This window comes from Podarcis raffonei, chromosome 12, assembly GCF_027172205.1.
Source record: "Podarcis raffonei isolate rPodRaf1 chromosome 12, rPodRaf1.pri, whole genome shotgun sequence".
In the NCBI taxonomy this organism is placed as follows: Eukaryota; Metazoa; Chordata; class Lepidosauria; order Squamata; family Lacertidae; genus Podarcis; species Podarcis raffonei.
The window spans coordinates 6,232,129-6,254,520 of NC_070613.1; the positions used below are offsets into that span (position 1 = coordinate 6,232,129).

The 22,392-nt window shown below is 41.9% G+C and overlaps 1 protein-coding gene across 1 annotated transcript; it reads left to right on the plus strand.

The window, feature by feature from the left end:
• The first annotated feature begins 1,327 nt into the window (after positions 1 to 1,327).
• ARF1 (ADP ribosylation factor 1) lies at positions 1,328 to 20,397 on the plus strand. The gene is made up of 5 exons (XM_053409920.1): positions 1,328 to 1,688; positions 13,837 to 14,020; positions 15,161 to 15,271; positions 17,622 to 17,746; positions 18,883 to 20,397. Exons 2-5 carry the CDS (start codon positions 13,873 to 13,875, stop codon positions 19,042 to 19,044), a joined length of 546 nt encoding a protein of 181 aa, XP_053265895.1. The 5' UTR covers positions 1,328 to 1,688; positions 13,837 to 13,872; the 3' UTR covers positions 19,045 to 20,397.
• Positions 20,398 to 22,392: the final 1,995 nt, after the last annotated feature.

The following is a 22,392-nucleotide window of genomic DNA, read 5'->3' on the forward strand; positions in this document are numbered from 1 at the left end:
TCCAGGTGAGGTCTGACCAGAGCAGAATACAGTGGCACTATTACTTCCCTTGATCTCGATGCTATACTCCTATTGATGCAGCCCAGAATTGCATTGGCTTTTTTAGCTGCCGCGTCACACTGTTGGCTCATGTCAAGTTTGTGGTCAACCAAGACTCCTAGATCCTTTTCACATGTACTGCTCTCAAGCCAGGTGTCACCCATCTTGTATTTGTGCATCCTTTCTTGGTCTGAGGTAAAACTGTACATTCTAGCGGAGCTTCTAATGTTGTGGTTTTAAACAACCCCAACTACACAACTATGGTATATTCACATATTCTACTCTTGTTTCTTTATCCTTATGGCGTTACTTCCTGTGTGTTTTATGGCAGTCTGCATTATGGCATATCTAGTATACAGTATATCTAGTATACTGGTCTGCGTGTTGCTTGTATTGTTTGTTGTGTTTAGTTTGCAACACACGGGTTTGTTGTTCTGCATTATGGCCCTGGCAGCCTGTATTGAATTCTTCAATAAATTCCCTCACACTCGCCCAAGTGGACACGGTGGGGCTGTTTACTCGACTCAGAAGCTCCGCTGAATTCAATGGGGACATGCTCCCTAAGAGACGTGCTTAAAACTGACAGAACATGTTTTTTTAAAGAGTAAGCAGAAAGCTTATTTCTCCGCGAGAAACTATTGCATATATATTCTGAGGGACAGATAGGTAGCCGTGTTGGTCTGCCATAGTCAAAACAAAACAAAAAATTTCCTTCCAGTAGCACCTTAAAGACCAACTAAGTTAACTTAGTTGGTCTTTAAGGTGCTACTGGAAGGGAAAAAAAATTATATTCTGAGGGAAACCACGTTCCCCAGTCGCCTCACGACGAGGGGGCGGGGCAAAGAGAAGCGCCTGGGCCAACAAGGCTCCGCCCCCTTGTCCGCCGGGCGCGCTCCGGCGCTGCCTCTTTTCTCGAGCGCGAGGCTAACCGCCGTTCTGCGTGAGAAAGCGCGCGCGCGCACTGTCGCCGGGCGACCTCCACCGCCGCGCGCCGTCAACGGCATTTTGAAGAGGCGCGCGCGCGCTTTACCCAGCCGGCGTTCTAACGGTCTACATGGGCACGAGCCAAGGGTACGAGCGCGCATGCTCCCCTAGAGCTTCCCCTTGACTACACTTCCCCACCACCACTTGCTCCCCTGTAGTTTTTGTGTGTGTGAGACCCCGCCCTCTTCGCCTGCTCTGCCTTTCTCCCCTCCCTTTGGCGCACGCGCGGTGCTCTTCCTTCGGCCGCCCCTCCCAAAGCCCCGCCCCCTGCCTCCTTCAACCTTCCTGCTCTCCGGCGCTCCTCTCTCTTCTCTCGCCCCCCCTTTCTGCGGCGTGAGGTAAAGAAGGGAGGGAGGGGTGGTGGACACCCACGCGCACGCACAGAGCGAGCGAGCGAGGCCGAGAGAAAGAGGGAGCCGTTCCCTGCTTACCCGTCGTGCACTGCGAGGTTCCCTGGCACTGACGTGGCCGCCGGGAGCCGCCATCTTGTGTGCCTGGGCGCAGTGAGGGAAAGAGAAGGGAGGGAAAAGGGAGGAAGAAAGAAGGTAGGCGGGGAGGAGGGGGGGAAGGAAAAGAGCAAAAAAAGAGAGAGAGAGAGAGGAGGAAAACGCAGGGAAGGAGCAGCCCCGGGTTCAAAGCAGCGAGGCAGACCGAGACGCCGCCCGGTAAGCAGCGCTAACCCTCAACGCTTTGCTTTTTTAGGCTGAGGGCGGGCGGGGAAGCGGCGAGAGGCCGGGCGGTGCCGGCGCTTGGGCCTAGCTCAGGGTCGGCCGGCGGGCGAGGGAGGGTGGTAATAATGGCGTTGGAATTCCACCCGGAGGTTCGGCCCTCCTCTTGCCATTCCTCCGTTTGGCCTTTAGCGCCAGGCCGGGGAGGGGAGCGGAGCCGCAGGCCGCACTGCAGGCTTGGCCTCGGCGGAGGAAGCGGGCGGGGGGGGGAAGGGAAGAGGCCCTTCTGAGGCTGAAAAATGCTGAAGCGGGGAGGGGAGACTTCCGTGGATAGACGCAGCCGAACGGCCCACCCTTGAACGCCGTCCTCGCCAACCATCGAACCTTAACGGCTCACGGCTAGGAAGCAACCAGGCCTCCTTCGCCCGCCCTTCTTGCTCCCCCCCCCCCGAAAAAGACCCTCGCGTTGTATTTTTTTAAAAAATAATGTTGTAAACAGCCAGTTGTTTATCCTTGTGGTCAGATCTCCTCTCTTCTCCCCCCCCCCACACTCGCCCCAATCTACGCCGGGCACTTCCTTCAAACACTTTAAGAATTATTACTATTATTTTTATGTCTTTTTAGAAATGTATAGGAATGTCTCGTCCCACCCTCCTCCCCGACTCGCTTTCACGTTGCTTTCCTTTTCCTTCCTTTTAAGTAGCAGCTTAAAAATAAAAATTAAAAAACCCTCTTTGACTGAACAGTTGAGGATTGACAGCCATGTCTACTTAGTTTTAGCTGGACTTAGAAGGGGGGGAACCCACATAACTGAGGACACACCCCATCGTGACCTGCTGCTAAGTTCGAGCCCCTGGAGTTGTTGTTTGAGTGCAACACCCCCATCCCATCCCTCCAATAAGCTTGTGATCTCAACATTTGGGGTACATAGAGGATAGGTGGGCAGGTCTTCGCTCCCTTTATTCCGTCTCCTGTAGTTGATCCCGAGGTTTCTGGGTATGGGGTGGGGAAGCTGAATTTTGATCACTTAGTCACTCACTGGTGACTTCATCAGCAGGACAGAAAGTTACGCAAGTGCAGAAAAAGTGTGAAATGGCAGAACAGAAAGCTCCTCTTCGTCCCCCATTTCCAGGGGAGAAATGGTTATGATACCATTTCCAGGGTTGAGATTTGAGGCTTTATGCAGCGGACACATAAAGCAGTCTCATTGCTACATAGAATTATTTCATAGCCCTCCCCCTTCCCCGAAATACACTACAACATTGGCAGTCCTGAGCTCATTGGCACAGCTCGTCTTTGCAGCCAGATGCACTCTACTGGCAACAACCCATCCTCTTATATTTTTAGCTAAAACAATTTCAGTTGAAATATTTCTCATTGAGTTACTTGGGTTTTTTGCCAGCTTGTATGGTAGTGACAGAACCGCAGTGTGTCTGTGAGGGAATGAGGAAGGGCAATAGGTTTCTCCAGTGAAGGGGTTTGGTACCTATGTCTTTCTCCTTGGCCCCTTTGAATAAGTAGCTCCAAGTAGGCTGTGAAGGAATATCAGCCAAATGCTGGTCAATATCCTTTCTTAATTATGTATGCCTTGTAATTGGTAATGAAACATTAGGTGTTTGGTGGTGTTTTTATTTCTTAATAAACTACATCAATACATTTAGTCCTCCATTCATGAATACTGTTTAAATTATTTAGTTCTCTACAGACCTCTTCCCTTCCCTGAAAAACATTGTTTAGCTTATGTTTTTAGCTTAAACTCTATGGCTTAGAAGTAAGTGTGTGAAAATCCAGGAACTGTTTCTGTGCATTCTTTGGGTATGTTGGGTGAAACCTACAGAATAAGGAAGGATCCAGATTAGAGAAGTTCAGCTTTCCCAACCATTCAGTTTTGTTTCTCCCTCCTTTTGTAGTGTATATCTATCCACTCTTGCCCCTGTATCTGAACTTAAGGGGATATTGTGCAAACAGTTAGGGGACTATTACCCACACTCCTGTATTCACATGTACTGTGGTGCTTAATTTTCTATATTTAAAGGATTAAGGCTGTAAGAGAGTGTTGAAGGCCTCCACGGCTTGTGAGTAGTGTGTAGGGGAGGTGCAGGTAATTACTTTGGTGCTTGTTGAGGAAAATTGCCTGTACATCTTCAGTGAACAAATAGTATATATTCCAGAATGAACATTGATAGGAGGTTGGTGTGGTGCTGGCTCATTCCAAGGAATATGGTCATGTGTAAGAACAAGGCAGACTTTTCCTTCCTCTCTCTCTCATTTTCTTCTGACTAACTTCTTTAGATGCATCTTCTAAGCAGCTCTGTGAAAGAAAGCGATGAAAAACGCTTTACAGGTTGTTTTACATAACAGTCCTTGTGTTGGGGGATTCCGTGGTTAATTGGCTGGAGCAGGGTTAGAACAGAATTGTTCTTGTGTTCGAAACTCCCATTATTTTAGCCGCATTTTGCGACGGAATTTCATTAGTGCAAGCAGTTTCTGAGCTCTGGGAGCAGTCCCGCACCTAAGATGTCAGATTAAAACTGCAAAGTGGAAGGAAAGGAGACCTTTTTCTGCCTCCCCGCTTCCGGCTACGCTCTGAAGACTGGGAAGAGACCCTCTTAAGAATACAGTGGTACCTCGGGTTACAAGCCCCTCGGGTTACAAACACTTCAGGTTACAGACTCCACTAACCCGGAAGTAGTACCTCGGGTTAAGAACTTTACCTCAGGATGAGAACAGAAATCACGCGGCGGCAGCAGGAGGCCCCATTAGCTAAAGTGGTACTTCAGGTTAAGAACGGACCTCCGGAACGAATTAAGTTCGTAACCAAAGGTACCACTGTATTAGTGGGGTAGGCAGGGGAAGGACTAGAGCCTGTGAAAAATGAACATAATATTTTAGCTGCAGTTCATTCATTTTCAGCTTTGTATTCTTGTTATTTAAAAACTGTGCCTAGACATTCCCTTGTTGCACCTATAACCTAGGTTTAAGGTCCCATTTAGCTCCTAACTTTCATAACTTAGTTTCTAACACTGATTACATTGTCATATGGGAGGTTGGATTAGTCAGCCATAAGAACTTTGCTGTCCTTTTGACCACAAGGGAACAGGCACTGTCTGTTGTGCAAACTCCTTCAGGGAAGTATCAGCTTACACCGTAGCATGACGTTGTACTTATCATTGTATTAAAACTTTGTGGGCCATAAAATCAGCCAGCTTCATTGTTTATCTTTGACCTTGTTGGTTGTCGTCTTCAACTTCAAGTTTTTTACTTGGGTTGGGCACACCAAGAAGCCTTAACTGGAAACACTCATTATTTCTGAAGTTAGAAAAAAGTTAACTGTTGAAGTGGTTGTGGAGTTCTTACCAAGGTACTCCACACTCCTCAAAAAGTGAGTGTGGGTGACCTTTTTTTGGCCCAAGGCATTCACATGTTTCCAACCCTTGGCCACATGCCAGTGGTGGATGTGGCCACTCCACCCTCATATTCTGCGCACTCATTCACAGTATGCATGTACACTTGCAGACACACAAATCAAAAGAGGAGGAGTTGTCATCATTGCATCACTTATCAATCTGGTGACTAAGGTGTTTATTAGTTTACTTTAAGTTACAAATATCAGTTTCTTCACAAAACAGGTAGAAGTCCCAAAGGACTAAATCTAGCAGACCAGGGTTCAAATTGTCACTCAGCTATAAAGCTGACTGGGTGACCTTGAGCCAGACATTGTCTCCACCTAATCTACCCTGCAGGGTTGCTGGGGGGGGGGGAATTGGAGGAGGAGAGCCATATATGCCACCTTCAGCTTCTAGATGGAAAGGTGATCTAAATATAAAAATATTATCAAAAGAATGATGAATAGCAGTACAGAACAGATATACTGCAGTGCTTATCCCATTTTATTTTATTTTAAGTTTGACACACACCACATCCAACACATAAATGGACATATAATAGCCACCAAATGCCATTCCACTGGTGCTATCCAAATTCCTTGGGGAAACAAATATGCTGAAGACATGACAATTCAGCACCACACAAGCTTCCCTCTAGACCAGGGGTTGTCAACCTTGTCTGCGGTAGTGGGTTCTATGGCACAAGCTGAATCCTCCTTCCATCAAACACTGGTGGGTGGTAAGGAAATTTTACCATCAAGAAAGATGCATTAGTGGGCAGTAGGTATAAAAAGGTTGACTACTTCTGCTCTACAGTAGCTTCTCTACCCCACCACATGCTGTCTTTGCTTTTGCTTTTCCCATTGTTTCCAAAATCCATGTGGTTTGGGCGGTGGTGCAGAAAAAAATGCTGAGAAACTTTATCAGACCTTTGTTCCTGGGGTTAATCAGTCCTGTTGTAAAGCGGTGCTATCTCTTACAGGTATCATTAATCTCAGATTATGACGTAATTCAGTGAAGTTTCTATTTCTTTCTTTATTGCCTAGTTTCTAAGACAATGTGCACCAGAATTGCACTTTTAATACATGTTAGTCTTATTTTAGACTTTATAGAAGAAGCATGTTGCATGGTTGGAAGTATAAGCATTAAATACCCCTTTGTTGTGATGAGGTTTCTTTCTTGATAGCTCATGTATGATAAACTTGTACTGGGGGGAAATGATGTTCATTGTGCCTCTGATTCTCCAAGCAGACTCCATACAATAATTGCCCTGCTGGATGAGGCCAATGTCCATCTCTTCAGCATTCTGTTTTCAATAGTGGAACAGCCAGAGATCTCTGGGAAGATTACAAACTGACCATATGAGCTGCTGCTTGTTGAGTCCTAGGGTCAAAGGTATGCTGCCTTTGAAAACATTGAGGTCCTATTTAGCAGTCAGAGCTATTAGTCATTGCTAAACTTGCTTTTCATGAGTTTTTTCTAATCCTTTTTTCAACCACTTTTAAGGTAGTGACTTATTGCCCCAACCAAGTAAGGTATGTATGCATTGCGTGAAGTCCATCCTTTGGACAAAAGGAAGCATTCAGATAATGCATAACTAACCATTTTAATTTTTTTGCAGATTAGCCTACCTTTGGAGGGAATCTCGGCTACTCTAAGCACTACTTTTGCAAAAATAATTTGTCTTTTTTAATATTTATATTTTATTAAGGTGATTTCAGTTAAAAGAAATAAAGTGATACAGAAAAAAGGAAAAGTGAGAGGGAGAAAAACGAGAAACATATAAAAGTGAAAATATACACAAAAAGCAATACAGTATATGATATTCCCATACATTCTTGCATAAATTAGTATAGTGCTATTGTCCTAGTGCTTATGTAAATGTTAATAGCATACTACATTTTATATAAACTCATTCAAAATGTTATTGTATTTATCCATACAGAGTCTGCGCCTGTAAGTAGTCTGTTCATAAATTGCCAGTTATGTCATACCAGTCCATTTGAGTGAAGGGTAGCATATCTTTATTTTTCCAATTCCTCAATATCAATCTCTTGGCCAACATTAGGGCACAGAAAATCAATTTTCGTTGTCCCATTGATAATTTCCATACTGCAGGTATATAGTTCAATAAAATATTCTCCTCTGATTTAACTTTTTCTGCACAGTCATAGTTACACAGTCTAGCACTTTCTCCCAAAACTTCTCAAGTAAAGAACCCTGTACAAATATGCTTTCCTTGCCACATTTCCAACACCGAGCTATCTTAGCTAACCTTTTTAATACAACCTTAAAGGGTCCAATAAACTTTAAATATTATTTTCTGTTGTATTAGTCTTAATTTTAAATCTAATGACACCTTAGGTATTGAAGCTAGTACATTTTCCCACTGTCTGGGTAATATTGAAAGTTCAAATTCTTTCATGACAAAAATAATTTGTCATGAAAGTGTTCAATTAATCTTCTCCTTGACCTGCTCCGTGACTTATTTGAGTAAGCAAGATATAATATGCTCATGCTATGTGAGATCTAGTGCTGTAGAAAGAGATCATTTGAAAACAAAATACGAATGCCTGTGTTACTGTCATACTTAAAATAGCTGGCTAAGTGCCGCTTGCTTCCCATTTGAAACTGGGAAATAGTCCTTATGGGGGAATCTTGATACCCTAGCTCAGGGGCATTTATTGTCTGAGCAGTTAGCAATCATTTGCTTTTCTTATACCCTGATATGGTAAGAGTCTCTATCATTGTCCTATTTGTTTCAAATTCAAATGTATTTTAACATATTTTATGACTTAATTGCTTTTTCATTAAGACTTTGAATCATGTATGGGCTAATTAGGATTCATTTTAAAACATGATTATTTTATAGGATTGGAGAACAGCTAGATATTATTCTTTTCTGAATTACTACAATCTGATACCTAGTTAGCTTGGAGTGAGCACCATGTAACTCAGTCTGACATAGTTCTGAGTAAACATGTATAGAATTGCACTGAAGGTGAATGGGGCTTTAAATGCAGTGAGTGTTGTTCCCTGGGTGTTACCTATAATGTACCATGCATATGATTGGGAAGACATAAAATCTTTTGTCGGTGTTTGTTTTTTGATGCTATGGCCTGTTGGCTACGCAAATAAAGTCTATTGATTGATTGGGAAGACATATCAATGAATGGATCTTGCCTTCATTTCTGCAGGACAAAAATTCAGTACAGTATTAACACTATCTAATCGGAGTAACTGTGATTATGCTTTATGGCCACTGTCGGAATAGAATGTGAAAGTGAAGTTCCATTAAACTGATCTGCAGGAATTCCTTTTACTAACTTGAATATTTTGCTATGTCAGCTGTCCAGCCTTGAAATGTCACTTTGAGCCCCTTTTTGCAACTTTTAGGCAAGGAGTTTTAGTAAGCTTCCAGCTTTTGCAACTTTTAAAATTTATTCAGCAGTCTTTCTTGCAGTATGCAAAACTCCAACAATATTACTTCTAAGTAATTTTTTGGAGAAGTGAAATACCACATGCTAACATTTCCATTCTCAAATTATTTTTTCATAGGCATCACAGTTGAAAAGTGTTATGTACTATTGTTTGCTTCCTCCTCTGATTTATAATCTCACTAGAGTATAAAAACAGTTCAGTACCTTTCCGTGCTGAGTAACAATTAATGCAGCTTAATATTTAAGCCATTTACTGCGAAAAAGTATTTTGCTCTAGGCCTGTGTGCTGTTTATGCTCTTTGCTTGTCTAGTTGCAATCCATTTAGTTTTCATTGCTGGTCACAAATGAAGTCATGTTCATGGAACGTGCAGGGTTTTTTTTTTAATGTGGAGAGTTGCCCCATGTATCTGTATCTAGCAATCTGCCTTCCTGTGCAAGAGCCCAAAAAATTGTGTTAAAAGAGCTATAGAATTATTGAAATATATGTTTGGGACTAAACTAGACATTATGCAGGATAGGTAGATGCTTCCAGAAGCAACAGCCCTATGAAATATCTTCCTCTTCCTGTAACAGCTAGTAAAGACCGCAGAATGTGGAGTCATTGGATGGTTTCCCTGCCCCTGCAAATGAGCAGGTGAAGCAGTAATAGGAAACTCTACCACACAGTGATATCACAGTGTGTTCTCTTTTACTAATTGTTATGACTTTGAAAGCAGAACATGTTTGAGACCCAGAGACTTACTGCCAGGGAGCTCCTTATGCTAGCATGCTGCCAGTACACATGTTTGAGGGGAGGCAAGGGGTGTTAAAAGACCCTGCTGCAGTATTTTCTTTAAGAATAGAGGGCTCTGTACCATTGAACAAGTCTCCTCACCCCACTCTTCCTTTTGATGCAATGGATATACATGCACGTCTGCTATTATAGGGAGTGCTAAATATGAAATAACATTTCCCTGTATGAAGTTCACACCAGCCTGCAGGCCATAAGGTATAGTGAATAAAGTACAGTGGTGCCCCGCAAGACGAATGCCTCACAAGACGAAAAACTCGCTAGACAAAAGGGTTTTCCGTTTTTTGAGTCGTTCCGCAAGACGAATTTCCCTATGGGCTTGCTTCACAAGACGAAACGTCTTGCGAGTTCTTGCAAGTTTGTTTCCTTTTTCTTAAAGCTGCTAAGCCGTTAATAGCCGCTAAGCCGCTAATAGCCGTGCTTCGCAAGACGAAAAAACCGCAAGACGAAGAGACTCGCGGAACGGATTAATTTCGTCTTGCGAGGCACCACTGTATATGTGTTGGTGGCTGCTGCCTTGTCATGAAGGGACTTGGAAGGGATGCTAAATGGCCAACTCTAAATAGGACAAATGCTTGTGCTGCATCCACGCACATTAGCTAGTCTACACTTCTTACATGAACAGCCAGGACACTGTTAGTATCTTGAAGCTCTCTTTAGTTTATTTTTTGAAAAGCACAACTATAATTGTGGGGAGAACCTGTAAGTCTCAGTTGGGGATTAATGTGTGCATACAGTCTTGACCACAAGGGAATTGTTCTGTAACAAGCAGCACATGATACTGAAAACATTGGTTTGCCTAGCTTGGCTAGTTAGTGAGTTTGTGTAGTTTTAAAGTTAAGGTATTACTTTTCTAATGCCCATCTTGTATTTGTAGTCCATGCAGGCAGAATGTACACAACTGCATCCAAAAATCTCTGCACATTCTGTTGGGGAATGAAAGCTGTTGGTAGTCATGAGGTGTGTGAGTTGGTGGGAGACAAAGTATAGAATAAGTAGGAGAATGGTTACTTGGATCTGTGAAAGGTGAAAGGGCAGTGGAAATGTTTGGGGAAAGGGAGAAATAGTTGCATATTGTACTCCAGTATCTCCATGGCACTATTTTAACACTTAATTTATAGTTTTGTAAAGTTCCAAAATGGTCAAGAAATGCTGCAATGAACTATTGCATAATCATGATTTTTATTTAATCTTGTTCCCGTGGAACCTGAAAATTAGTCTTTTCCAACTCCAGAGTAGCCTTACTGAAGTCTGTAGAATTACTCAAGAGTTTATGGGTTGAGATTTTAAGTATAAACGTACACACAGCTGTGATGCATAAATATTTTAGTTTTGATGTTATCTTAAATACTGTAAACAGCCAGAGGCAATTGAGCTACAAATATTTCATGTGTAGTTTAGACACAACTATGCAATGATATGTATGGACTGTGTGAAATAAGCTATTATGGGCACACAATAGTCAGGTATTAAGAGTGTTGAATGCAGCTTCTTCCTGAACTATGGCTGGGGAACCTATGGGCTTCTAAATGTTGAGCTGTATGGCCATGCTGGCTAGAGCTGATGGAACCTGGAGTGCTGCAGGTTCCCCTCCTCTGATCTAAGCATGGGTACATGCAGTTAGAATTCACTGTGTGGCAGTGAATAGAAGTTCCTAGGAAAGATTCCCACACTGTACTCTATGCTGAACAGATGTTAATAACTACTCACCTAAATGTTTGTAGTTGATTTATGCCATCGATCATGGCACCAGGTAAGTGGTGCCCTCTCAGTTTTGTTGCTGCATAAAGTTAATATCTTTGGTGGTATTTGAAGCAAAGGTAACTGAGCCCCTGGTACGTGCAGTTTTCTTGTGAGTTTCATATCATGTGCTTCGTGTCTGGCATGTTTAAAAGCAGGGGTTTAATCTCAAAATATTTAAGCTACTAGCAGAAAACTGTGGCAATAATGCAGTTTTAAAATTTTTGGCCATCAATCTTTTCTTTGTTATTTTTGAGGTGTCTTTGTTTCCTGAAGCATTCTTGAGAGTCATACTTTTGGAAATGCAATTAGCAGCTGTTGAGTGGTGTTGACAGTGATCTGCAGGAAACCGAACATTGTGTGACTACCCTGTTATACTGTCAGCTTGTCCTAACAAAGTTGATAGGATGTGTTAATTTGCAAAGCTGAAATGTGAAATGTATGGATTGATTATCTTTGGAGCATTCCTAGCAAGCATGTGGAATATGTTTTGTAAGAAAACATGGAATATTCTTGGCATCTGTGTTAATTTCTGAAAGGCACGCTATTAGCAGGGCATCATCTTCAAAAGAAAAGTGATGTCCCAGAATAACATAGTTGAGTTTGATTTAAAGCCACTTCCCAGTGATCTAAGAACATTGATACAAACTTACTACAATAATATAGATAACTGCATTTTCTGCTAGGTTAGTATTCAGTTGTGGAGCAAAAGAAAAAATGGGTGAATTTTCTTATAAGTTGCAGAGCATTGGAAGGGCTGTTCACCTTCACAAGGTGCAGGCAGAGAGTTAAAAGCTGTCATGTAGAAACCGTGGCCAGAAAGCAGGACTTGTTTTTTACTCCTACAAGGCCCTTCCTCTAACCAAATAAGGATTGTTGTTTGTTCCTCTGGTGACAGAGAGAATGACTGAAACTGTAGGAAAAAGCTGCTTTGCTAATATGAGCTAGTCACGATGTTACTCCTGATTTTTTTGTGTGTAAGTGTAATAAAGGTGTGAACCATGTGTTGACTCACTGTATATAAAATGTTCTTTTTGGCTGCCACAGTGAAATCTTGCTAAATAAAGGTAATGGGTTTTTTTAAGACGAGCAGTGATCCTGTTCTAAGAAAGTGCTTTAAAATCCACATGGCTACCAATATATAATTCCTTTTTCTTTCTCGTGTGCCTGAACCGTGGTGCTAGCTGTCGATATGTCTGCCAAGTGTGGCTAAGTAGAAGCTGTGTCCCCAAGTAGCCATCATCTTTTTTCCCCTTAGCTTTTTAAAGCGTTTTTAGTATTTGGAGTGGAGGGAGAACCCCAGGAGCTTAGTTCCCTAAGTCTCTGCTGGTGGTGGGTTGGGGGTTTTGGGGGATTTTGGGGGGGGGTTGGGAATTTTGAAACAGTGTTTTACCCTTTTATAAGAATGGCTCTGCTGGAATCTGATTTTTCCATCTCTGAATTATCAAGTCAATCCTAATTTTGGGGAAGTGGTGCCTGATGTGCTGTGGATTAGTGGTTTTTTTTTTTTAGTTAAGGAAAGTAAAATAATATTTTATTATGACATTCCTGCTAATGATACTAACTTCCGTGTTACTATAGCATATTTATGACAATTTTCAAAATGCTGGAAATTGATAGCATTATGCTTTTACTCAGACATTTTAAAACCTGGATGCTAGTCATTTTAGCACTAGGACTTTGCAACACAACCTCTCCTCCCCCTGTGTGGCCCCCAAATTTATTCTGCAAATTGTCATGGTGAGGGTACAAGGAGGGGGGAGAGATCTAGTGCACAAGTGGAAGTCCTTGTGCTAATGGGACTGCTTGGTTTGATACAATCCAGTATATTTAGGTTCACAATGTATTTTGAGTTGTAAGACTTCCATGGTAGCTGACAATACTGTCAATACAGTCTTGTTATGCTATCTCAGAGTAACTTGTGGGTTTCCTCGCCCTACTGCTCCTTGGTTGGTGCCTTGCCTTGCTTGTTACGAGGTTTGGTTACAAAATAAAAAGTGATTGAAAATCAGTAGGAATAAGTTGTGAAATAGGCATGACATTATCTAAATCCGACTCCAGTGGTCATTTTCTTTGTTTTGACGTAATAAAGATTTCATGTTCACATCTGTGAGAAGCAGTAGTATAAACAAATATGTTTCTTGTACACTTTGAATGGTTTCTCTAGAATACTATATACTGAAGAATATGAAAAGCATTTACGGCAGCAAACTTTTCATTTAAGGTATCCATACAACCCTTTTCAGGTAGACGTCACAAGTTTATGTAAGATTCTTGAACAACAAGCATTGATTCAAAACAAAACAGTAGAATGGAAAAGACCATTTGTTTAGAAGATGGCTTCATTCAAAACAAAATGCTTCTGCAGAAGGCCCTGTAATGGGAGAGGGAGGGGCTACCATTCAAGCTGGATGGTGGGGATTCCTCAAGCTTCTTTCTTCTCTCTCCCCCTCCACCAAACTGGCCAAGATAGTCATACTACTTGTCGTCTCCTACAAAACCCATTTTGTGTGTGTCTTGTGTTAAAAGTATCTGTTACTGTTGGTCTTTTTGCAGTATCCAAAGCTGAGAACCCACCATTGAAAATGACCTTTCCAATCTATTCCCTGTTCGCACTCTTAAAACTTCAGCTCTGCATTGAGCCTCCATTGTTGTGAGGTGGCTTTTCACACTTAACACTTGGAAATAAATCTCACTGGGTTCCAGGGGGCTTTTACTCCTAAGGATTCAGCAGGGCGTGATCATCACACTGTACAGAACTAACTGTTTTGAATTTATTTTCTCCTAGATTTCTTTGGCCAGTGAGTGAGCACCAGACTTAAGCATGGGAAATATTTTCGCTAACCTCTTCAAAGGCCTTTTTGGCAAAAAAGAGATGCGCATACTTATGGTCGGGCTGGATGCTGCAGGAAAGACTACTATATTGTACAAACTTAAGCTTGGTGAAATAGTAACTACCATCCCTACTATAGGTAAGATGTCAAGCAGCTTCCCTTTACAAATTTGTGACTGTTTTAAACATATTTAAAAGTAGATAAAGGTTGGAATTGTACACAGACTGACAGTACTGTTGAGTAAACTCGCATATGGTTGGTCTGCATGTGTCTGATGATGCATTTGTAACCCAGGTGAAATAAGCATTTGGTCGCTCTAACCATGTTTATAGATCCATTAGAACTCATTGCTTAGAGAGCACAAGATAAAACTATTTCTTAATTTGCTTCTCTTCAAGAAAGGATTTGACTAATGCTGGGAGGAAAATGTTGACAATGTCTATGAATGTTAAGATGTTGCTACCATTTTTGTTGCTTTGGTTAATATCTGCTGTGATATATAATATGTTATCTCATTGGTCGGTTGTATTTCCTTTTTAAAATTGAGAAACTAGCCATAGGAGAGGTGTCATCCTGTAAATCCTTTAAAAACCTGTGGCAAACATTTGAAAGAAGAAATATTGCAAAATACAGTAGAACCTCGGCTTATGTTACCCTTGGGTAATGTAAACTTCAGGTTGCAAAAGCGGCAAATCTGGAAGTATTTTTCCAGGTTTCGCCGCTCACGCATGTGCAGAAGCGCTCTATCGCGCTGCCTGCATGTGCAGAACCTCTGCTTGCGGAAACCTCAGGATCTGGCCGGAGCTCCAGAACGGATCCCATCTGCAACTGGAGATACCACTGTAATACGTGAAGCTTGGCCTGTATACTTTTGAAAATGACAAGCGAATAATATTTAGGTGCAATTATGTATTCTAACTTACTTGTGGCTCTTCACTTGGCAATATGTTTTCAGTGTGGCCTTCAATACAATTCAGCTCTTTGGACTACAGTAGCTCACTGATATTGCCATTTCAGATGCAAAAATCTGTGTTAAATAAGCTGTTTGCTCCTTATGAAGTATATATTTGATGGGGGTATTAGTGTATATTCTGAATATGCATTTTAAGACTGGCTTTTAAAATGTGGACCAGTTGGTCAGGAGATTGGGGCGGGGGCGGGTAACAAGCATATAATTGAATTCAACCATTTCCTTCTATATCTTAGTTTGGATTATATGGATGAGCATGCTGTTTCACTTGTTAACTGCTCAACTTTTCTCCCACTTTTTTGTTTCAGGTTTCAATGTAGAAACTGTAGAATACAAGAACATTAGCTTCACAGTGTGGGATGTAGGTGGTCAGGATAAGATCAGACCACTCTGGCGCCATTATTTCCAGAATACACAAGGTGAGCTATTTTCTGTAACTGACCATATCCTTTTTTTGTATTTATAGAGACCCACTCAGGCATCTTCAGTTACTCCATAACTATGTTGATAGCATGAAGTAAACCTATCAGCTACCTGTCTAGTACTGAGTGTGATGGGATATGTCTTTAGTTCTTTCTGTCCCACAGACTTTTGTCATTCAGAATGTGAAACTTGCAGTAGGGATAGTCCATTCTTAGCACAAGTATCAAGATAGGACATCTCTATTCTGCGTCAGCTTAGGCTATCTTAGTTCATTCACATATGTGACATAACCCTTGCAATTGCATTTTGAGTGTTTTCTTTGCAAGTAAGCTAACAGTTGCATTCCCCTAAATCAGAACCATAGTTTTGCCTGCAAAAAAAAAAAAAAAAACTAGGCTCAGACCCTAGCATCTCCAATGGAGATCGAGAGACACTGCTATCTGGAACCCTGGAGAGCTGTTGTCCGACAGTAAAGAGCTAGATACATAGGTCAGTCTTCTGGTTCTTTCTGCAACTTCTGTGTTCCCAAAAATTAATCTCAAGATTCTATGAGATTCCTTTCCACAGGATGTACAAAAAACAAGCTCCAGTAGTATGCCATGGTCAGTACAAGTACCTTCAGTGTTGGCTTCAGGTTTTGTGTCAGTGTTTGGCAGCCAAACAAAAGGAGTGCCTAGCAAGCTTGCCCAATTGTCCCCTCTCTAGCTTCTGCAGTAGTTTTTGCCATACATTGGTTTAAAGTAGCTGTGCACCTGTGTGTAACTCCTCCATATCACCCCAGGGAACAATTGAAGGCCTTTTGTGGGCCAAATTTGAACCCATGGACTACTGGTCTGTTTTGGGTGTTCATGTCAGCAACACTAGCCAAGTGTCCCTTCTTTTGAATAGAACAAGTCCAGGGAAAACTGAAGGCAACTCTCTAAACCTGCTAGCATGTTGTAACTGAGGGTATGTAATTTGTATAATAAAAACCATTTTCAGATCACTCAGTGGCCTATTGATTGTTAGCTTCATGATCTTTTAGCAAAGTTATTGCTGTGTGCATTAAATCTTGGACCTGTTTTATGAGTGTCTCTTTCAGCCCTCAGGGCTGACTTAGCAAAGGCTGTGACAGATCAGAATGTGTTTCGCTTTCACAGTTTACCTTTGCATGCAGAAGGTTCCAGGTTACGTTTCCTGGAGTACCTAGGTAGGGCTGACAAAATCCTGACTGAAATCCAGGAGGGCCACTGCCAATCTATGTAAACAAAATTGAGTTAGATGAACTTACAGTATATGGCAGCTTCCTATGTACCTGCACATGTGTAATAAGGTTGCCACAGCAGCAGCATGGCACTAAAGCAAGCTTTAGGTCAGGAAGTCAAGAGTCAGATGTTTTCTCGGACATGACTTCAGGTGGTCATTTGTGCCTCGTCTACTGGCTGCTTTTCATAAGTAAAATACTAGACATTGGCTTTTATCCTGGTAAGTAAGAAAGTCATTTTGGTAGCATCTCAAGCATTCAACCAGCATTTTGCTATCCTTCTTGAGTAATCTGGGTATTAGGAGAAGATTGTTGAAGTATTCCTATGTAGTAATGTCATATAGCTTCTCCATACCTATTCTGTAAATGAAGCTGTGTGAGGTCTCAAGTTTGTGACTTTTTTCCATATAGATATCAAAGCACTTTCAAGGTGAGCTATTTTAAGTAGCTTTTCCAGTATGTTGTAATTTGGCTGCATCAGCATGTTACTGATGGAAACATCAGCAATAGCGCTGATCTTAGCTATAGGATGGCGTCTCTTGAACACTTGGTTAGATAGCACCACCTTAGGACATGTTGACTGACAGATGAAGGTAAAAAAATACGCAAGTCCCATCATGTTAAACAGTTCTTCTCTAAATATTGGTCTTTTTTTCTTTCATCTGTGGCTTTAGCATGCAGAATTTTGGTAGGCGCTTCTTACAGCTTTCTTTCTAAGAGCCCAATAATCTTATTTAAAGGGTTCCTACTCATTCTTTCCTACCTTGTTTGCAAATGCCCAGAATTATCTCATCATTTTGATATTGTTATAGCCTGGGACTTTGAGCAGATTCCAGAAGATTATATACATCCATTGGCTTGATCAAAAGCAATACTTGAGTAAATGGCTTCTTCACATAGTTCACTATTACTTGGTTGCTGTGTGGCTAGCTTTAGCCCCGTAACTAGTGAATTTGATTTAAATTACATTATAGACTGCCAGTGCCTATTGGTATAGACACATTTTTATGACAATAGACCTAGTTCCATACTTAAAACTTCCTTTCAGAAAGGCTCTCTGTCTCCATGCCTGTCCATGTAAACAACTGTTGTTTCCTTTGTAGGTTTGATCTTTGTGGTTGATAGTAACGACAGAGAGAGAGTCAATGAGGCCCGAGAAGAACTTATGAGAATGTTGGCAGAAGATGAGCTCAGAGATGCTGTCCTTTTAGTGTTTGCTAACAAACAGGTAAGTGATCGTGAACAGCACAGCCAGAATGGTATCCCGGGGTTCCCTTTGCCTCCAGTTGTGATGGTGGCCTGTAAGAGTTCTCACCTTCCAGTCACCCTCTGTTGGTTATGCCTAGTGTCTGTGGGCCTTGCTGTCGGCAGCGGGCTGGAAATAATATTACTGACAGATTTCAGAAGTAAAATATATGGTCTCTTGCGTGACACAGTTGCATTAAGGAGCCCCCGGGACTTCCCTTGCAACACAAAACATACGATTTTACCATGCTAAAAGTGCTTCTTTATTGACTTTCCTGAACTGCTGCACCTCCAAACAAATTGGAGTTGTGGCACCACAATGCCGTTATGTAGGGGTTTAAAAGTACAGTGGTACCTCGCAAGACGAATGCCTCGCAAGACAAAAAACTCACTAGACGAAAGGGTTTTTTGTTTTTTTGAGCTGCTTCGCAAGACGATTTTCCCTATGGGCTTGCTTCGCAAGACGGAAACGTCTTGCAAGTTTGTTTCCTTTTTCTTAAGTTGCGACTTGACTTCGAGGAGCAACTCATAGAACATGGTGTGGTAGCCTTTTTTGAGGTTTTTAAAGCTTTTTGAGGTTTTTGAAGCTTTTCCAAAACTTTCCCGACACCGTGCTTCGCAAGACGAAAAAAATCGCGGAACGAATTAATTTCGTCTTGCGAGGCACCACTGTACCAAAAATATCTGTCAGAGTATGAATTTAGAGGACTATATGAATATCCCAGAGCATCTGTTGCCTTTACAAGTCTCACTTTTCCTTCACTTTTTCTCCACCACACTTCAGACAATTTAGGAATTTTGCATGCTACATCTACGGCCAGATTCAAAATTTCCACTCTCGTCATGATCTGTACTATGGGCCTTCTGTGTTCTCACTGGATCGAGAAGGGTGGGTTGCTACTGTTGCAAGCCATGTGAGAGCACAAGGATGTCTTTGGCCCCAGGGAACCAGATCTGGTTCTGTCTATATCACACTGTAGTCCAGATCACACAGATTAATGGTCAATGCAACATCTTACCATTATGCCACATTTGAACTGTATGTTGCAGATTCTTCCTATGAATTCTCTAAAGGAAACAAAAATCCATTTTCTAAAGCAAATTGCTTCCATTTTTCAGGACCTGCCTAATGCGATGAATGCAGCAGAAATCACAGACAAACTAGGACTGCATTCTCTTCGCCACAGGAACTGGTATATCCAGGCCACCTGTGCCACTAGTGGAGACGGTCTCTATGAAGGACTGGACTGGTTGTCCAATCAGCTCCGAAACCAGAAATGAAGCCCTAAAAATACTCTTCTTTTCCCTCTTTTCTCCACCCCTCCTTATTTCCTCCTCTTCCTCCTCCTCCTCCTCCTTCACCCTTCGCTTTACTCTAACGTGGCAAACCATGCTACTTTGTGGTATTGAGTGCCGGAAGCTGTTTTCATTTCTCTTGTCACAGGATGTCCTTCACCATGCTGTACATGTGGCAAATCCAAGCCTGAAAACAGTTTAGGTTTCTTATTTAATGTAAATAGTTCTTGTTTCCAATGAGACAGTTTCTGGTACTCCTATGCAATATTACTCAGCTTTTTTATTATAAAGAAAATCAACTCGCTGTTTAGTACCGGGGAAGGGATTTGAAGTGGATTCAGAGAAAAGTTGCCAGTTGTCTGGTTGTACACTAGAGCTGAATACAATCCCTCTTGGCTTGCGAGGTCTGTGGGGAGGCCAGATTTGGTGGCTATTTTTTAGCCTGGAGATGTCAGTTTCTTTTTTAGAAAAGAAGGAAAGCTGAAACACTTGAACAAAATGTCCATTGTGAGTTCTGCAACAACTTGAATACCAGCAATTTAACATGTTATAGGTCCATGGAATGGGCAGCATCCTGGATCTTCCTGTGCTTGACAACCTCTTTTGTGTTTTTTGTGAATGTGAGATCTCCTAAAGTCAGAGTTCAGTTCAGTTCAGGCCACAGACTTAAGAGAAATTGGCGCACGTATAAAACACTATGACCCTCTAGTGCTCTCTCAGATTTTGGGCAAGAACGTTTTTCTCCTCTTGCGTCTAATTTGGATGCCATCCTTTACCTGTTCCGTTGTCGCCCCCTCCCCAAGTGTTTTGGACTTTTCTCATGTAGAACTACAGTACTCCAGAAGACAAATTATTTCCACAGAGTACAGCAGCCCATAGCAGTGCTCAGCTCTGTCATCAGCAAGTACTGTACTTAAGTAAGAAATGCCATCCAGGCCACCTAATGTAATGTTTAGGGGGGGAAATACTAAAAGCATGAGAGTTTGGAGTTTCATTCCATTCTAGAAGTGTTTGATGCCATTTTTTGGAACACTCCCATATCTGTATATGTGTGGAAACCCCTTCACATCCCTCATACTGCAAGGTTCAGATTTGCCATCAAGAAGACCTCTTAACTTTTTTTTTTCTTTTGTATTTTGATAAAACACTGAAGAAGCTGGAGCTGTTTAAACTTTAACTTGAGGAACTATCAGAACTGGTTTGTTTAGTGTTGTGGAAAATCTCTTTATTTGCTTTCAATACACAGTAATCAACTGTTTTGTATACTTGTTTTCAGTTTTCATTTCGACAAACAAGCACTGTAATTAAAGCTATTAGAATAAAAATCTCTTAACTATTTCCTGGGGTTTTCATGCTTTGCCTGTTACATCTTGCTGGGCTCCATAACCAAATACATACTGAATAAAGCCTTTCATGGTCTTTGCGCTCGTCAGTTTCTGCTTTTGAGTAGCCGCTTGGACTAGACGAGTTCCCTTCCTACCTCCTTGAGGTCCTGCATATTGAAGTAAAGAAGAAGTCCACAAAGTTAGAGTAAAGCTGTTTTTTTCTCGTATATATCATGTTAAAGCAGACTTGTGAATGCTATGGAACATGCCCCTCTTGTAATCTGCCACATACCAGTTCCACTCTTACTTGGGAACATATTGTGGTTATAGTGAGTTACCATATGGGCTGTGGGCAGAGTATTGGCAGGAACAGGCTAGTGGGCCAGAACTGTTAAAAAAGCAAATGAGGCATATACACTATGGGTAATTTTAAAGCTGTGCCATTTAGCCACCCTTCAAGAGTGACCCTACACTTTATGTAAATAACTGAATTAGGGAATTGCCTTCCTCCAGCAGGGGCTCCCCAAAAACCTTCTTTCAGCTAGGTAAACATGTTTGCAACACTTAAAAGTAGGGTTGCCTTACGTCTGGAATTTCCTGGACATAGCTGGTATTTGGCCCTCGTAAACAGCTTCCAGGCGGAAATCGCACAAATCCAGGAAAATTCAGAATTATGGCAGCCCGTGTCGGGAAGTGTAGATTTGGGCGAATTTCATTAAAAATAGCTCAAACACTCAATATTGCAAAAAGAAAGCTCGGTAACTTTGGGCATAACAACAGCTTTGGCTAAAAATAAAAAGAAACAACTTTAATGTCCAGATTTTCACTTTTTGAAATACAGCAACCTTTGTTAAAGGGATTCTTCATCAGGGAGGAGGACCTTGCAAAATTTCTGAAGCATGAAGGGGGTGCAGTTACAGCAGTAGCTGAGGTAGAGGACTCCTGTGAGTTGGGGTCCTACATAATTTGGCTTGGCAGAAGTAGGATAAAATATGAAACATGCACAGTGATAATGTCCTTTTCTGGTGTTCATTGGCAAAAGGCCATTTCCTTAGTTCTCAGTTACATACAGTTAAAAACTGATGGTCCATTCTGGGTTATTGCCTGAGGCTGCTGTGATGTCTTGAGTGTTGACAGCTATTTGATAACTGCACAATCCGCCGCAAACTCAGCCCTTGGAAAGGGTGTTTCCAAGTCATTCTATAAGATATACCCCATGTGGCATTGCAGCATGGGAAATTAGCATAAACCCACCCACCCCCCTTATTTGAGGGTATGTTCCCAACAGCTTTCTGATACAAAAGCAAGTACATTTGCTTACGTGTTTCTCATCCATTAAGTCCAAACTGGCTTTGGGAGGAAACCATTCAGAAAGTGATTACATTTTCCCTCTTCGCCCAGTAAACCAGGTGTTTGGAATAACACACTTGTTTCATTTCGTCAATGGGTTGATTAAAACTCTTAAAAGTCATTTGACGTGAAAGAACTTAAGAGCTTAAGTCCAGTCCAACATCCTCTTAAAGTGGTGAACCAGATGATCCAAGACACAATGTCTGTCCAAGGCTTTCAGACATTCAGCTTCATTGGCTAGTCCAGAGGTCTAAGTAGGTCAGACCTTGTCAGTGTATGCAACATGCTCTTGCCTTATTTACATTGAACAGCTGCCATTCTGCCTTTGACACATCCAGTTCGGATGGATCCTTTCTGGAGAAATTTGAAGTTGGACTTTCACGGGTCCCAAGTCATTCTCACATTGCAATTCGGAGCCTGAGGCTGAGAGTGACTTGCTTGATCTGAGCTTTGAACCAGGGACTGCCAAAGCACTGCTCACGCTCCTATCCACCATACTGCCCTGGGATGTGCAGCAAAGCTACTTAAGAGTTCTAGAATTGCAGAGTTGGGAGGGAACTTGAGGGTCATCTAGTCCAACCCCAGCAATGAAGGAATCTCAATGTGTGGTCCCCCCCATCCAGTTTAAAACGTTATCAGGCTCTGCTTAGCTTTGCAA

What these genes read in the sequence shown, in the direction of transcription:
- ARF1 (XM_053409920.1), top strand. Translation starts at nt 13,873, where the DNA reads ATGGGAAATATTTTCGCTAACCTCTTCAAAGGCCTTTTTGGCAAAAAA. An exon ending in TTATTTCCAGAATACACAAG is followed by an intron (nt 15,272 to 17,621) that starts GTGAGCTATTTT and finishes TTTCCTTTGTAG; the next exon opens with GTTTGATCTTTGTGGTTGAT. An exon ending in TAGTGTTTGCTAACAAACAG is followed by an intron (nt 17,747 to 18,882) that starts GTAAGTGATCGT and finishes TCCATTTTTCAG; the next exon opens with GACCTGCCTAATGCGATGAA.